This window comes from Desmodus rotundus, chromosome 10 (assembly GCF_022682495.2).
Source record: "Desmodus rotundus isolate HL8 chromosome 10, HLdesRot8A.1, whole genome shotgun sequence".
NCBI classification, from domain to species: domain Eukaryota; kingdom Metazoa; phylum Chordata; class Mammalia; order Chiroptera; family Phyllostomidae; genus Desmodus; species Desmodus rotundus.
Window position 1 is genome coordinate 30,852,205 of NC_071396.1, and position 16,282 is coordinate 30,868,486.

Consider the following 16,282-nt stretch of genomic DNA (forward strand, 5'->3'; position numbering starts at 1 on the left):
GATGATTTCTTGACGTCAAAATGGTATCCATCTAGGGAGCCCTCCCACCAGAAATCTCTCCATTCCATGTGTCTGTTTAACCACCTGGTTCTAGAATGCCACCCCTGGAAAGCGTTAACGTGTCAGAGAGTTTAATGCAATGCATGTATAATCTATACATTGTAATCTGTATTTTCTTAAAAAGACATTATTCAAGTCCCACTTGCTGTCCTTGGCCAGAGTTATAGGGACATCCTGACACCAGGAGAGCATTCTGGGTTGTTTTCAGAGATGAAATTCTGCAAAGAGAGGAAAGAAACGCTGCAATCTTGCCACACACCACAAAATGTTCTAGGTTTCCTATTATAAAATTAAAAAAATGGGCATCTGAGATCTCCTAGATATGAATAATTTTTGCCCGTGTGAACAGGGATGAAATTTCCTCTCTCTAATTAAACTCCCATGAGGCTCAGGCTGCTTCCGAGCTGGTCACACTCAGAGAATGCTTTTCTCCTCTCCTCCCCCTCCTCCTCCCCTTCCAGCTTGTGTGGAGCTTCCCAGAACCCCACTGACAAGCTCAGAAATGTCAGCAGCCTCTTTCAAACCACATGGAGAGGGTGGGTAGCTAGACAGCCAGGCAGCCAGATAAGAAGGGAGTGTTTCCCTGGCCCTGGGCAGACCATGCTGTTCCCTGGAGCAGTCTTTACAGAGAGGAATTAAATCGGTGTGGTTACAACCCAGCTGACATGCCCCACAGTAAGAAAAGACATCCAGTGAGTTCATTTTTTTGGACTATTCTTTTTGAGTCAAGTGTTTCCTTTTTTACACTGAAACAAATAAAACAATGGCAAAGATTCTCCTTTAAATCATGTGGTATTTCTATGGCCCTAGCATTCTTCTTTAATAAATTCTAACTTCCGGTCATTTGATGCCAGTCCAAACACCTTTAGAAAACCAGGCGCTGAACCTGCAGAACCAGTCTGCAAGGAGAAGGGTTTCCAAAGACTACCCAGATACAGCCCCCGGGGGCAAAGGGGCTCAGGGAAATCTGTCTCTGTGGCTAGAAATTGAATACGGTGAGGAGAAAACCTCTCTCTTTGTCCGAAGGAGTGATCACACGTTGACAGCTGGAATTTACATGGCTCCTTATTCAATAAACTAGTGCCTTCCCTGCATTCCACCATCCGCAGCACATGAGTGGCCTAGAAGCAAAGGGATGCATTCCACACAGTCCAGCTGCCCCGTCCACTGTCCACAGATCCCTCCTCTTTCTCCTCGTCCTCAGTCTTCTTCATCTGCCCCCCACCCCAGGGCTCCCAATGGCGTTTAGCCCAAGTACCCATTGGGTGGCGTCAATGTTATGGGTGCTTGATTTCACGAGCCTTCAGATGCTTCCCTGCCTGCAGGATATGAACTCTACTGCTGTAGATGAAAAACAAATAAACAAACAGAACCCAACCAGGACAGGATTTAAAAAAAAAAACCCTTCTACTTTGATATCAGCTCAAAAAAGCCTGTACGTGATCAATGCCGCCCACATCAAAAATCTCGTCAACATCACAAGCCCTCTCTGTGCCTTGGGTGTGTGTGGCTTTCTTTATGAACTCGAACACAAAAGAAATGTGACCTGTGGGGTAACCGGGGCTATAATTAGTGAGAATGGTTTTTATTGCCTATAGGAGAAACAAATAGTCATTTGAGAAGAAATGTGAAGTTTCATAATAGCTGTCCATATGCAATACTTTATTTGAATATATATTTATATACGTGAATATAAAAATGTATTTTACCTATTACATGTGAACCTATATCATAATTTGGGCAACACCATACACTTGGGTAAGAGCTTCCATTAAAAAACCCCAGAATTTCTCCAGGGGGATTGCTGCATTGGGAACAACATCTGTTTATAGTGATAGTGTGTGTATACTGTTTACCAAAGCCCACAAAGTATATAAGACAGATATAAAATGACTCCCTGGCTTGTATCAACAGTCCATTCAGTATAGAAGCCTCCCTGTTTAAAATATTCATTTTACTGATTATGAAGAAATGCATTACTACTTCCCACACTACACTATATGGCCTTAAAATATTGTAAAGGGGGGAAAAAAAGGCTTTATGTATTATGAAGCAGTCATTAAACTTTAATCTCTACCACTAGGGGGCAGAATGAAGTTCCTTTCTAGAACTGACTGCTAGGCAATCAACCATCACATCATTGTAACATTGAAGGCACTTCAAAAAGACTCAGATGTTTAACTATTGTGCTAGTGATCATACATTCATATTGGGCTGCAGGCCAAAAGAGAGAAGAAAAAAAAAGCCAGAGATTTGCAGCTGAAAAGCTATAAAGTGGTGAATTTTACCTTAGAGCAAAACCATTTTCAGTGACAAAATTTCAAAGGCCATATGTATGCGATTTTCATGAAAAGCAGACGACCCTAAATTTCTTTGTTTAACTGGAAGCGATCGTCCTCACAGAACAAGCAGGTTCTCCTGTGTTTATTGTGCTGTTATGGATTCCACCTCCCCTTCCCAGCCTGCAACTAGGAGTCTACAGAGGTGCTGTTTCAGGCCAACAGGTATTTCATTAACAGCGCCACCCCCAGCCTCCTCAAGGATATTACCTCAGGTGCAACATCGCTGAAGAATAGAATATTCTGAAAATAAAAATAGCACGCTTTTCTTTTTTCCTTTTAAATTAAACCCTCCAATCCAACCTTTATTCAACAGTAACAGCTCCAAGTTCCCGATCAAATTTTGCCAAGACAGAACAATTATGATTTTTTCCCCCCAGGTGGTTAAAACACTAAAAGTGATGAATCAGTAGGATTAGTGAGATTATTTCTCACAAATGGATCTCTGATTCAAAGGACCTGCTCAGAGCCTCTGAGAGTTGACAGCCAGGTATGTCTAAGATACTTCACTATATTAACACACCAAGACATAATCCATGGCACATTTTCTAAGTTAATAAATTTAAGAAATACATTTGGGATTATGGGCAAGGTCCACCTGTCAGCTAGACACTCTGAGAGTTTGCAAACTCAGATTCCAAGACGTCTTGTTGTTTTAAAAAAAAAAAAAAAAGCTGGATTTAGCTGGATTCCTCTTTTCAGTAAATGGTGGTCCCCAGAAAGCTGGAATAGTCCCCAGTGAAGGGCTGAGTTTGGCATCTCCCCTTCCCCAACCTGGCTTTCAAAGCACAAGACAGTTTTGTAAATAGAGACAGTGCCTAAAGGAATCATGTCTTCCTTTTTTCCATCAGGGGTGTTACTTGATACATATCAATATTTCCTGTCAGCTCCCACAAAGCGAAATCTTGGGCCTTACGGTATCCTTCGGTGGCTAAGTAGCATTTGCTTCAGTCAGCGCGTTCCAGACCTTTTGTGCGGCCTGACAGTTGACTGGGAGAAGGCCCACTAACTTCCTTAAAGTGTGCAGCCATCCGTTTGGCGGCCGGCTCTGGGGGTTCCACATGAAATCCCCTTTAGATAAATTCATACTTGCTGAGGGTGATTAGGCGTCCAGCTTGGCTGGCCCGCCCGTCGTTAAAAGCAGGGCATTCGTGATCAGTGTGGGGTGGATGCTGTCTTCCATTAACTACCTATTCTGCAGCCTCCAGGGCTGGTGGAGGAAGGTGCGACCCCAACTAATAAATGAGTCACGAAATGAGAAAGAAAAGAAAAGAAACTTTTCCTCCCCCCACCCCAAAGATGACAGGCTGAGGTTGACAACCTAATCCTTCAGGCTTGTCTTACTCACTGAAAGGCTCAAGCAATGTCAAAGGAGCCATCTGATAATCGTCTTCATGCCAAACCTAACAGCTTTATTGCAACAAGAAACTTTCACATTAAATTTCCATGTGTTTTCTCTCCACGGTCCTTCTTAACTTTACAGCCCGCCCCTCCCCCCTTTTTCTTTTCTTTTCTTTTTTTTTCCCCCAAAGAAAGATAAGTCGTCCCTGCTTCAAAAACCAGATAAAACTGCTACAGAGGGCCAGCTGGGCTACAGGCAAATCAGTGGGTTACGACTACGTTTGGGACATTGGAAATCAAGTTTGTTGCTGGCAGGTCCTGCTTCGGTAAAGGTTGTTAACAGCTCAAATGTAAAGGGTGTTGGTCAAGCCACAGAACGTTATTTTCTTAAGTGGGCAACTGCTATTGCTATTTGTCCTTCTTTTTTTTTTTCTTTTACTTTGTTGCTCCTGCAGCTACCTGCCACCAACTTCACCTCTAATTTTAAACTCGTTTATGATTAGAAATAAAGACAGTTTTCAAGGAAACATAAAGAACATTTTTCTGTGAATTTAAACTCTTGAACTGGAAGATCAGGTGGGTGGATTAGGAAATCTCTTAGGAATGGCATCAAATTGTTAAGGGTACTTGAAAATATACTAAATGCAGACATTGTGATATAAATCAGGCCACTTGTTCTTTGTGTATATTTTGGATGTTATGGGGAGAGTCTTTCCCATTAAACAGAGATCCTTCTGTGCTTAAACTTTGTGACATTCTTGGTGGGACAGTTTTGTATTTTTGAAGTTCAGGGATTAAGAACTTTAAAGTCCATGGTTTTGTTGTTGTTGTTTTAGGTGACGATGTTCTTCCTTCTCCCTGTTCTGAAACCAGTTGAAACAAAAACAAAAACCAGATAACAGCCTTGCAAGGCAAGCAGAATAAACAAACAGCCGTTTTCTGTTAAGTACAGTGTCTCCCCACGGCGTGTTACTTTCCAAAGGAATCACAGCAGATCTCAATGGTGAATAACAGTCATTTTCTACCGGTTTGACTGATGTTTAGGAAAAAACAAATTCTTGGAAAATTAGTCTATTGTATAATTATGCGTCGGATTGGAACAGCAAAGCGTCTTAGTTAAAAATCTTTTAAGAAAAGATTTTCCCATTTCCTTCTAAACATTTGCTAATTTAATTGTGTTAACTCTCAGATCTGCATTATTGGTGAGGTGGCTGCATTGATTAGGGACAGACAGGAATAGAAATTTCTACCTAAAGAAACTCTTATCAAGGGTTTAATCAGGTGGTAACCTGAGTTACAAAAATAGGAGCAAAAAAAATGGTATTTTTCAATAACATCTCTCACAGTGCATATTTCTAGGCTATTTTTGAAAACTACATGTAAAGTTACCTCACATCTCTAATAAACCCTACACTGGGAGAGGCTTCCAGGATATTCTGCCGAGTTTGTTGTATTTTCCGCATTTCTATATTTAAAACAAATTCCCTACCTCCCCACCCCCCTCAATGAATTCAGGGAAACACAAATAACTCCTAAGCTTTGCACTGAAATGAGTTTGTTTTGCTTTCATGCCTAGCATTGCTTTTAAAATTGTTCAGCAGGAAAAAAAAAAAAGGGCTGCTGGTATTAGTTTTAAACACCAGCTATCCACACAGTGTGTTCCCACTTCTTCTAGGTTTTGTTTCGCTCCGAATCAAGTTTTTCTGTATTTATTTATAAAGGGTTTCGTAGTGGGTTTATTGCATACATATTTCAAGTATCACATCTAAAACACACACATATATGATATAAGCCTATATCTATGACATAAACCCATATATGTGTATATATCTGTGTATATAAAATATATGAAATAAGCCGATCATAGGAAATAACTCCAAGTGTATGAAAAGTAGGAATTCTGGCTTTGGGTTATGCCATGTCCATTCTACAGATGGGGGACTGAAATGAGAGCTTGTCCAGAAGACGTGCATTCACATGCACAGGCAGCAGAATCAGCTTCCATAAATCCCATAATTCCCAGGGAACATGCCAGCAAGCTGCTTTGGCAGAGGTGTGCGTGGGAGGCCCAGGCTGAGATAGAGAAAAGCAAACTAAACCTGGGGGAGCCTCTTCTTGAGAAACCTAGAGGGAAGTAGCCCGCCCAGGTATGTCCCCGTTTTAACAGAGCCCTTTCTGAAGCACAGGATGTGCAGGCCGCTCAGAAGACACCCGGACGGATCACTGTAGCTCTCTTTCCAGCGTGGAAAGTGTTTGCAACAGCATCCTCCTAGCTGCAATAATAAACATCTCCAGCTGCAAGAGCTCTGCTGAGCAAGCCCAGGCAAAACAGTTCAACTCCTTCCCTTTGACCAGCTTAGATCTCCCCTGTAGGAGGGGAGTCCGGAGCCCTGGAAATGTCCCCAGCCGCCCAGCTCTGTGCGTCCCCAGGAACACCCGCCCTCCCCCATCCCGCCTCTCCACTTTTGTTTTATTTACGAATATGTTGCCAGAATTCCAATGAGTTATCTATTCTGTGGTCCCGTCATTTTCCCACCGAGGCCTTGTCGCCGGCTGACTCAGGGTCCAGCCGCAACAGGGAGAAGAAAAGAGGAGAGGGAAAGAATTCTTTTCAACTTTTTTTTTTTATGTTTCACTCATTTCTCTCTCTGTCTCCCCCAGGCCTCCTCTCCCCTCTTCTGCTCCCTCCCCGCCAGCCTCCTCGCTCTCCTTTACCCCTTTATGTTACAGGATCGCTCAAATTGAAGATCAGGAGGGTCCTATAGGGAATGCATAGGATCCCTGGGAGAAAAAAGCCCCCAACAAGCTATACACCAGATGTATAACGTTATATGGTCAAACTGGCAAACACAAAAGCTGAAAAACAAAAGGCGTGAATTAGGGAGAGGCATTCAAAGGCGTGTTTTCAAAACAGCCCGGCCAAGAGCCTGGATCCCCCTCCTGAGACTAACTGCTTGAAAGAAAAGGTGCTAAAGAAAGAAAGGAAAAGAAAAAAAAAAAAAGCCCATTTTTTCTAATTAGCTGAGGCCTAACAGGCCCTGAATTTCGCAACTAGTTTTCATCAAGGGGGTTGTGGCTTGTGAAAATGAAAAATATGCTTTTGAAACCTGTGATGTAGGCCCTCTTCGAACCAAAGCTGGACTCAGGCATGGGCTTTTTTTTTCCCTCTCTCCCTGGCTTTTTGGGGTCTGCCTGGCTTCCTCTGTCTGTGGATCCCTCTTTCACACCCTTCCCCCAAAGTACAAATATTATTTAGGTTTAAAAAGAGAGCAGGAGGGAAAACGACAAAGGTCCTCCCGCCCCTTCTTTCTGTCTCATTGGCAGGGAGTTTTCCAAGCCAGTGACAACCCTGAGTCACTGTGAATTTCATTCCAAAGCACTGCCACCACCAAAGGTGGGGGGGCTGGTGGTGTCACTACAGATTTGAGTGTGAGTGTGTGTGTGTGTGTGTGTGTGTGTGTTTTCCGTGAACGCTGTGGTTAAGATTAGAAACTCCCCACCACAGTGAATTTTGATATTTAGAGGATGATTTCTCGCTGTGAGTTTTTCAAAAGCAACCAGGCAGTATTTCCAAGGCAGCGAGGTGTCTTCCCTGGTCAGTTTTGGCTCCTGCGCTTTGCAGAAGAACACACACAGATGATCTGAAAATGTTTTCCTTCTTATTTCAAGTGCACAAAACAGTGTCATGGCCAGAGAGGTGCTGCTCCTCTGCAGCCTGACAAATTATGAACTTGCATTCTTCAATGCCATTTCTAATAAGAAAACAAAACAGAGCCCGTGGGTGAGGGTTGGTGGGCAGCCCGCATTTGGAAGGGAAGGGAGGCAACTTTAATTGCTGCCCAGTCGGGCTGAGAAGCCTGTGGTCCTGCGTGGTGTGTTTTAGTAACGCTCGCTTGTGCTAATGAATTAGCCTTATTAGGGCCTCCTCATATTCTTTCATACAGAGCAGAGCTATTCTGAAGTTCTGAAGGCAACAGTCTCTTGATATTCTCACGCTGCAGGCTGGAGTGTGGGATTGCCTTTCCTCCTCTGTATTTTCATAAGGCTCCTATTTTTTTCACAGCAGAAGAGTGAGCCGCAGAAAGATAAGAAAACTACTGAGTTTGCAGGTAGGGGACATCTGTGAACCCAGGGCCATCAAAGACGCTTGCCAAATTATCATGCTTAAAAATGTCTTTGCGTTCACAGATGAACAATCTGGATTTTAGTTCATCTGCTGCTGGCACATTGTTTTTGAACAACTCATCGGCATTGGATAAAACAGATTCATTAGCTTTGATTAACCTTCTTTAACTAGAGTTAAAAACCTGCTCTGGGCAGCTCAGCTACCAATGCGGCTTTAAGATACTTTATCATGTTTAAGACCCAATTACTGTTGCACCGAATGAGAATAAAACATCACAGTAAAACGAGGAACAAACAGGCGCTCTAACATACATGGCAAATAATCATTAATTTATAGCAGCAACTTTCCCATTTCTCTGTTTTTTCTGATGGCCGCACTTAATTCTAGTTGAGTACTCAGGGATCAGGGTGAGAGGAGAAACTCCTTCTCCAGCTTCATCCCTGGGTGACTTTTTTTCTTTTCTCCCCCCCCCATCTCATGGCTTCAGTTTCAAGTCTCAGTAAAGCTCCTTCAAAAAGTTCAACATAAAACAGACAGGAAAGAGGAGCAGGAGTCAAAGGAGGTTCTGTGGGAGTAAGTCCACGTGAGACAGAGGGGGGATCAAAATGTGATGGCACTCTAGGATTTTAGAGCAATTTGTCAAATATTTGGAAGCATTTCCAGTGAGAAAATTTAAATATTAAAGTAACACGTAGCAGCGCAATCAGCATGAAGTTGATTTAAAGAGCTCTCCATATATGACCAGCAAAGTTTTTAAAAGGGCTGCAGGAAGGCCCATTCTGTGCATCCTGGTGCATCTCGCGTAGAAAGAAACAGAGCTAGAGGGTAACGCCAGCACACGAAGAGTTAATTTTGGACAGGATTTGACTGAACTGGGAATAATGAACAGGGAGATACTGCAGCTTTCAGGCAAAACAGAGTAACAACAATTAAAAAAGAGAGAGAGGGACTAAAGAGAGAAAATCTCCAGTCAGTTAACTAACAAGAGCAGCCCTGGGTTTGAAACAGCTCAACCAGAGGCCACCAGAACACCGCGGTGGCTGCCGCTTGCTTTGTGCCCTGGTGTGGAAAGCATTATAGCATTTGTGAGCCAACTGTTTGTGGGTTTCTTCTCATCTGCTCGAAAATATTGGGCTTTGCCGTATTTCCATAATAACCACAACCACAATCTCCTCTCCATAAACCAGCCCCCAACAACAGATGTGGGTTTTAAAAGGAACTGGAGACACTGATATAATCAGCCCCTAGTTAGAGGGCTTTCATACTAAATTCTCCAGCAAATTCACAACAACAAAAAAAAAACAACTCCCAACCACTGATGGAATTAATCTAAGATCCTTGATTATTTGAAGTTCTACAAGTTTTCATTTTGCATTTTGTTTTTCAATGTATGGCGCTTTATTTATCAAACTGCAGCGTAATTTCCCCTTCAGTTGGAGGCTGTGATTGTGAAACAAATAAATTGAAACTTAAGGGCCTGTTCTCTCCAAATTTAGTTCCATTATCACTTTAAGAATGCGCACTACTTGATGATACAAAGGGGTGTATGTGGCTGGTTATTTCGTTGCTAACTCAGCAATATGTTGGTGAACACAACACTTCCCTAACTCCTCTTTGGGTTGTTTTATTGGGTGTGTGTGTGTGTGTGTGCGTGTGTGTGTGATGATATATGGCAGCAATATAGCTTTCAAACATTTCAGGTTTTCTATTTTGAAGTAAGAAAAGAAGAAAGTTTTCTGAAGACTCAAATAAAAATAAAATGCTGTAAATAAGTTTACACTTTAAAATAAGTTGGAATGGAGAGGCAGTGATTTTAAAATACTGTATTTTGTCAACCGTACACCTCTACCATAGCTGTAGCTTTAGTATGCATCCATATGCACTGGCATGCATGCCACATCGTCCCAGACATTCTCGGCCATAACATACATTTGACTGTTTCCGACAGCAAATAATTTTGGACTTTATACAAAGTCATTTTGGCCACAGTGCCATTGCCCTTAACAGTGACTCGTTTCGAATAGTTTATTTAAACTTCTTCCTCTGAGCATGTTCTAAAACATGTTCACAGGACAAAACTGTAGTTGGGTGAGGAAAGCAAACTGAGTTGTTTTGTTTTCTTTTGTTTTAAACTTTCGGTGAGGATCCCTTTGGCATCTTGCCTCCGTATCTTTCTATCCTTAGAAGCTGGAATCACTTAACCCCAACGTCCAGGTCCAGCCCTGAAATGACTCTGGAAATCTTCCTGACCCTGGCCTGGGGGAAACTCAGAGAGCTGTAGCCATAGACCAGAGTTCATCAGCCAAGTCCCTCTTGGCTGATGGACAAAATTCGTTGCCCATTTCCAGAGACCAGGCTCCAGGCTTATTCCACAGGACACACTTCTAACTCCTAGCCTAGTTTAATAGACTTCCTCATGCCCATGAGCCCAAGTACAACTCAATGTCTTGCTTTCCCATATGGTTCCCTGTCCTGGGTTCCCTAGAGTAAGTTTGTAGAGAGAGGATTTCCCATAATTCCAGTGCTCAAGACTAGGGAGCCTTGGGCTCCGCTATACTTACTAGATGCTGTTTTCAGACATCCCCAAAGCCCTGCTTAGCCGTCCTGGTTGGACACCCACCAGTCAACTACTCTCCAGCCTTTCTAAAGGTCTGAACTTTTTAAAGCTCAGGGCCCTCCTATAGCAGCCCAGGTTCTGACCAATTCTTCTCCATCTGGTCTCCCTCATGACTTTTGGAGCTAAGGCCAAGCCCGGAACAGGGGATGAAGAACAATGAAAAGACATCCGCAGGAGTTTTCAGTAGGTTTCCTCACACATGTCCCTTGTCCTAACTACCTTCTACTAGCTCCTAGATGTTTGACCCCCCTGTAACTATCCAGTCCCCACTAATTATGTCCACCCAAACTATGGGGATTTGGTGTCCAGCATTCAAGTGTAATCTTAATGCCAACCCTGCAGAGAAATTTTATAGTCTGGGGACCCACACAAGGAGCATCCATGAACGTAATACAAATTCCATAGCCATTTGCAGAAGTTAGAGAGGTGGTCAATCTGGCTAATTTCAAAAGGAGGTAGCCACAGAGGGGAGAGCTAGCAAGAAGTGGGGAGAAGCATTTGCATAATCAAAGAGATAAGACTCCCAGCAGCAGGCACCCCATGAAACAGACCAGGCTGGGCTCCTCACTGCCACCTCCTCATTCCTACTGTGGAACAGACCATGAAGCTTAGCTCACAACTGAGAACCTTCAAAGACCCAGCAAGATGGTGTCCATTTCCACCTGCCAGAATAATCGGCTCCTAACAGGTGCCCTCTGACACATATCCAGGTGTCCTCTTGGATAGCTGAAAGCTGGGCGACAGTAGGAATGGTGAGCTGAATAGCAGCTCCCTGCAAATTTTCGTCTAAGAACTTTTAAGTCAGTGGTTCTCCAGCACTCCGGAAACTTGGGGGAAAGAAAAACACAGATGTTCAAGTTCCACTCACTAGAGGTTCAGGGTCAGCGGGTTGGAGGTGGACATGGGAATGGGGTTTGGAGCTGCCCAGGAACCACTTACACAGAACCGAGAGCACTGCCTGCTTCTTCAGACAGCCCGACCTCAGTACAGCCTTCACTCTGCTGGACCATGTGAACCCCAAAAGGGCATGTGCTTTCACCACCACCCCAGTACAGCCTTCCCTGCTTTTCAGACCAGTACTGCCCTCTCTCAGCAGCTGACCGATGACATCACAGTCTCACCTACCTACACACCCCCCTTCTCTCAGGACCTGCGCTATATAATTAAGGCACAAGTACAACTTTGCAGGTCTTCAAGGCAAAGGCTCCTTCCAATGAACACTCGCCTACCCATCTCTCTGATGTACTCAAACCTGACTTGTTCACAAAGAACCACTGCAAGCCCTCCTGCCCTCCCCCCATTACTGTCCTGGCAGCTCTGTTCCTTGGGAAGCTGCTGGAATGTTCTGCTGTTGATACTGCTCATTATTGGTCCCAAAGTTCAAGTTTAGGAAACGCCTTCAGTTAGTGTCAAGCTCCAGAAACCACTTCCTCTGCCAGGACCCTCGTATTTTCTTTCCCAGTTACAACACCCCCTAGGGGACGGAACAGCTTTGCCTTCATTCCCACTACCAGATTTAGTCTCACTCTGTGGCCACCTTGACTTCTAGGTCTTGAAAAGCCAGGAAGCCAGTAAAAGGCTCATTATTCTTTAGCAAGCCAGAGATGTGGAAGTGGAATCCCCCAAGAATGAGCAAATTTTTTACTAATTAGCTCTTTACTGCCCACCACCCCAACTCCCCCCGCCCCACACCATCTCTGTTGGTGACGTTGTATGTTCTGCACAGCAGGCCAGCCTGCCTTCTGCAGCCGGCTCGCTGAGTCTGTCTGTCTCTAAGAACCAGAGACTCCTGATGCCTTCCGGGCTCTGACAATGCCTGATACTGGCATGGCAGATGGCAGTGTAGATGACATTTCCACATGCACTGTCCCATTTAATCTTTATGGGACAGAGGCTGACTCATGTATAGAAAAAGAGAGAGAGAGGCGTGGCATTAAACACACCGTGTTATTGAGAGGACGCGATGAGGTGACACTTAGGGAGGACCACACAGGTACTCCGTAGAGCTCCCTTCCGTTCCTCCTGGAATGTAGTTGCCACATTTTTTCCCTCTCTTTGCATAAAGAGGACACAAAGGAGGGAGGTTGGCCAGGTGGCTCTAACAGTCTCCCCTAGATCTTTGTGAAGCCCCTTTGTCAATTACCTAAGTATTAATTCAGGAGTTTCTAAGATTCCTGCCCTGGGAGCTGTGTGTTTTCAAGTACATCACTGATGAAAAACATACACACAAAAATGTCATCTGCTGCTAGACCTAGGACAGTGTCGCATGAAAGGGTTCTCCGTTCTCCCTGTTTCAGGTGGCCGAGTGGACACAGAGTCTCCGCCCCACCATCGCCCAGCTGTAAATGGTTCCCCTCTATGGTGACCCACAGCCTGTGCGTATTTCATCTTTGGAAAAGTGCACAGGACAAGACCCATGATGGTTTCATGAAGGTTTCTGTAATCTCTTACGCTTGATAACTCTGTCTCACCCATTGGCCAGAATTATGAAAATCATCAATGCTTGTGATGCTTGGAAAAGTGCTCCCCATAAACGAATGAATGAATTGCAGCATGAAGGATGGTGAAGAGCAAATCGTAGTGCCTTCCGCAGTGTGACATCAGAGAGGTGTAGCCTCATTTCTGCCACCAAGTTTAAGGTAGAAGACTTTTCCTCCTTGTAACTAAACCATCTCCATGACAATTCAGCCAACACCATGGGAAAGCTTACCTTTCATCTACACAAACAAAAAACGAATAACAAAATCTGTGAGTGGGATGACCTGGATCTGATTTTTATGCTCAAAATTAGTGGCATTGTCCTGGATGATTTGTTCATGCATTTTACACATAGCTAAGGGACAACCTACCTGTGCCCATATTTTTCTAGGCACTTTGGATACAACAGTGATCAAAACAGCCAAAACTTCCTTCTCTTAAAGGATATGAATTTCCAGATGGAACCATTAGGCCCCTCTACTTATGACCTAGAGCTGGTCCAATTTCTCACGTGCTAGAGTAGGTGACAAAGGTGGTTATGATTTCTGATAGAACCTGCATGCTCAGTGCTGTTTCTGTTTTAGGTAAATGACAGTACAGAAGAATCAATGACAACTTCGTGCCTCTGGGACCCCACTGCCACCACTGCTGGCCGAGCCTGGAATCTGCGCACAGAGGCGGCTGCGTACAGGTGGCTGACACACAACTAGCACGGGACACACTCAAGCACTCAGTGCAGAAAGCGCCCTTGCGCTTCCCTTCGGTGCTTGTGGGAAAACATCAGGGTTATAGAAAGTCAGCTTCTAATAATCCCCTGGCCTTGTATCCCATTCCTTAATTTTTTATGAACTGACATTTAACATGCTGACTGCTTAAAATAAAGGGTTTGTTTCTATTGTTGTTTTTCTTAATTTTTTCAAAGGAAGTCTAACTTTGATTCAGTCAAAAAAAAAAAAAAAAGTCCACCATCAAGCAGGAAAAAAAAAAAATGAGTGTCGGAAATTATGGTATGTTTCTCAGACTCTGGAAGAGACTTGAATTAGGTTCAAGAAGGCAATGTACTCTTTCTTGTCCTGCTATAAACCAACAAATAAACAATTTCTAAAAGCCCCGTTCTACCGACACAAGACATCTGGAGACTTTAAAAAGGAATGCGCATTCTTGGCAGCGTGTCCAAACTTGGAATCCAAATCTTCTGAAGTTCGCACATCACCATTGTGACAAAATGCTACCCTGTCACGATGTGCCTCCATAAAACCATGTCTACATTGTCGGCTCTGCACAACATCTTCTTAAGCAGCTGACGAGCTGAGGGGAAATGTAGTTCCATCCCATCAGGCCCTGGAATGTGATCCTATTTGTTCGTTATGCACAGAGAGGTACTGCATGTAACGCGCAGCTCATGATGGGAATGCTTGAAAAGGTCATTGGCTTCGTTCAAATAAACAAAACACATTCCCTATAATACTCTGGCATGATCATCAGAGATTTAGAGCAGTGAGAAGACTGGAGAGTATAAAGAAAAAAAAATTGGAGGCCAGTCAGTTAGGTTGCGGGGAAGACTATTTTTAGCAGACTGAGAAATTGCTAGGCAGAAGGGCGTGGCCTGTAAAATAAAAATGAATAAACCCTGGCCACAATGTCCAGGGCTTCAAATAGGGAGCAATTTTTATTTTAAATGAGAGTCACCTTTGAGAGTACTGAAGTACCCTTCTTGGATCTCACTGTCCTCCTGGGGACTGGGCTCTACTTTCCTCAGTGCAAACCTCTCTGTCCCTTTAGACCTTATGGGAACAGGAGGAGAGAAAAGGTACTTTATACTTCAGAGAAATTTCCGAAAGCCTCATGCTGAGAAAACAAAAGCAATTAGTATAATATGCAAAAGGTATCCTTACTTAAAAAGGAAAGTCTTTAAAAAGTATACTCAATAGATTGGTATTTTATATATATTTTTTACATGATGGACCTATTATGTGCTAAATAAAAATACTATTTTTTAAACTCTTACAATAATTCTAAGCCTATACTCAATATGCTATATACCACTATATTTATGAGAAAAACTAGGCTGCAGGGGTTAAAAAACTGCCCCATCGTCTCCAAGAGCAAAATGAGAATTGAGCCCCCAAACAGCCTTTTCTCCAAAGCTCCGTCTCTCTACCACCCATCAATGCTTCTTAATAATGGGTAAGAGCCAGGCACCCTGAGATGCCCCCAGAAGAACTACAGGCCTTGCAACTGACAACCAACTGAATGGTGACATTAAATTATTTTTCAGGTATGGCTTCGCCAGGTGCCAAGTTCATGGACTCTCAAAAGAAATTGGGTGTGGAAGGAAACACGAGGAGCATCTGCAGCGGGCTTTAGCTAAAGCGCACCTTGAAACGCCAACGGTCTTCCAAGGCCGACAGCTAGATTTATAGGGAAGGTCTTGCCCGATGAACTTGGGAAGGTTCCCTGCAGACAGACCAGCACACTGGGCCGGCAGCACACTGAGGTCTGCACCCTATCGAAGGACAGCACTGAGAGTTCATATCAAAGTGTACTGCTTGTCCTGCGAAGTCAGGCTGGCGGGAACCTTCGAGACCACAAGGGGGCTGAGAAGGAGGGGCAGTGAGATACCTTCTCCAGCCCAAAAGAACCTTCCAGAAGGGCAGCTCAGGGGACTGCTTTCAGCTCTCCTGTTTACATTAGTCGTCAAGCTCTTGGGGGACAAAAATGCGACAATGGAGATTCCAAGGGGACAGACAACACCTGGCAGTGACATTTGAAGTCTAAACCTCGGTGCTTATGGTGCCATCACTCTCGGTGAAGGGCGTTGTGGCTGAGGAGTGGGTCGCAGCTCCCTTCGGATATGCACAGAAGGCTGCGCAAATGTCTACAGACATTCAATGGGAGGGGAAAAAATAAACAAAGAGACTCTCCAGATTTCTACTGACTACAGGCTAGACAAAAATCCAGTGGAATGCGAGCTTGAGAATTTAAAAATAATAATGCTTTTCTAACATCTCAAAAAGATTTAGAAGAAAAATAATTTTAACTTATAAATAGTGACTGTCGATCTAAGTTGTATTAATTGGCCTTCGCCGAAGATTTTGCCCACGGGTGCGTTGGAGAATGGCAAACAAATAAGCAACCGTGTGAGGATTTGAAAAAGAAGGAAGACAGAAACACACACACAAAACCTGCAAGATACTATTAAAACTCTGGGGTAAAAGAAATATATTTATCAAAAAGCATTAATGCAGCAGCCTATTACTTCCAGAATATAAAACTGATCTCATGTATTGAACAACTTTGAATTTTTTTTTTACTTTTTTG

The 16,282-nt window shown here is 43.6% G+C and overlaps 1 protein-coding gene across 1 annotated transcript in view; it reads left to right on the forward strand.

Moving 5' to 3' along the window:
* Window positions 1–15,443, forward strand: part of LOC128779344 (uncharacterized) — a 37,022-nt gene extending 21,579 nt beyond the window's left edge. The window contains exons 3-4 of the mRNA XM_053912232.2: window positions 13,546–13,652; window positions 15,240–15,443. Coding sequence (XP_053768207.1) covers window positions 13,546–13,652; window positions 15,240–15,384 — 252 coding nt within the window. The 3' untranslated portion in view covers window positions 15,385–15,443. The remainder of the gene's footprint in view (window positions 1–13,545; window positions 13,653–15,239) is intronic.
* Window positions 15,444–16,282: the final 839 nt, after the last annotated feature.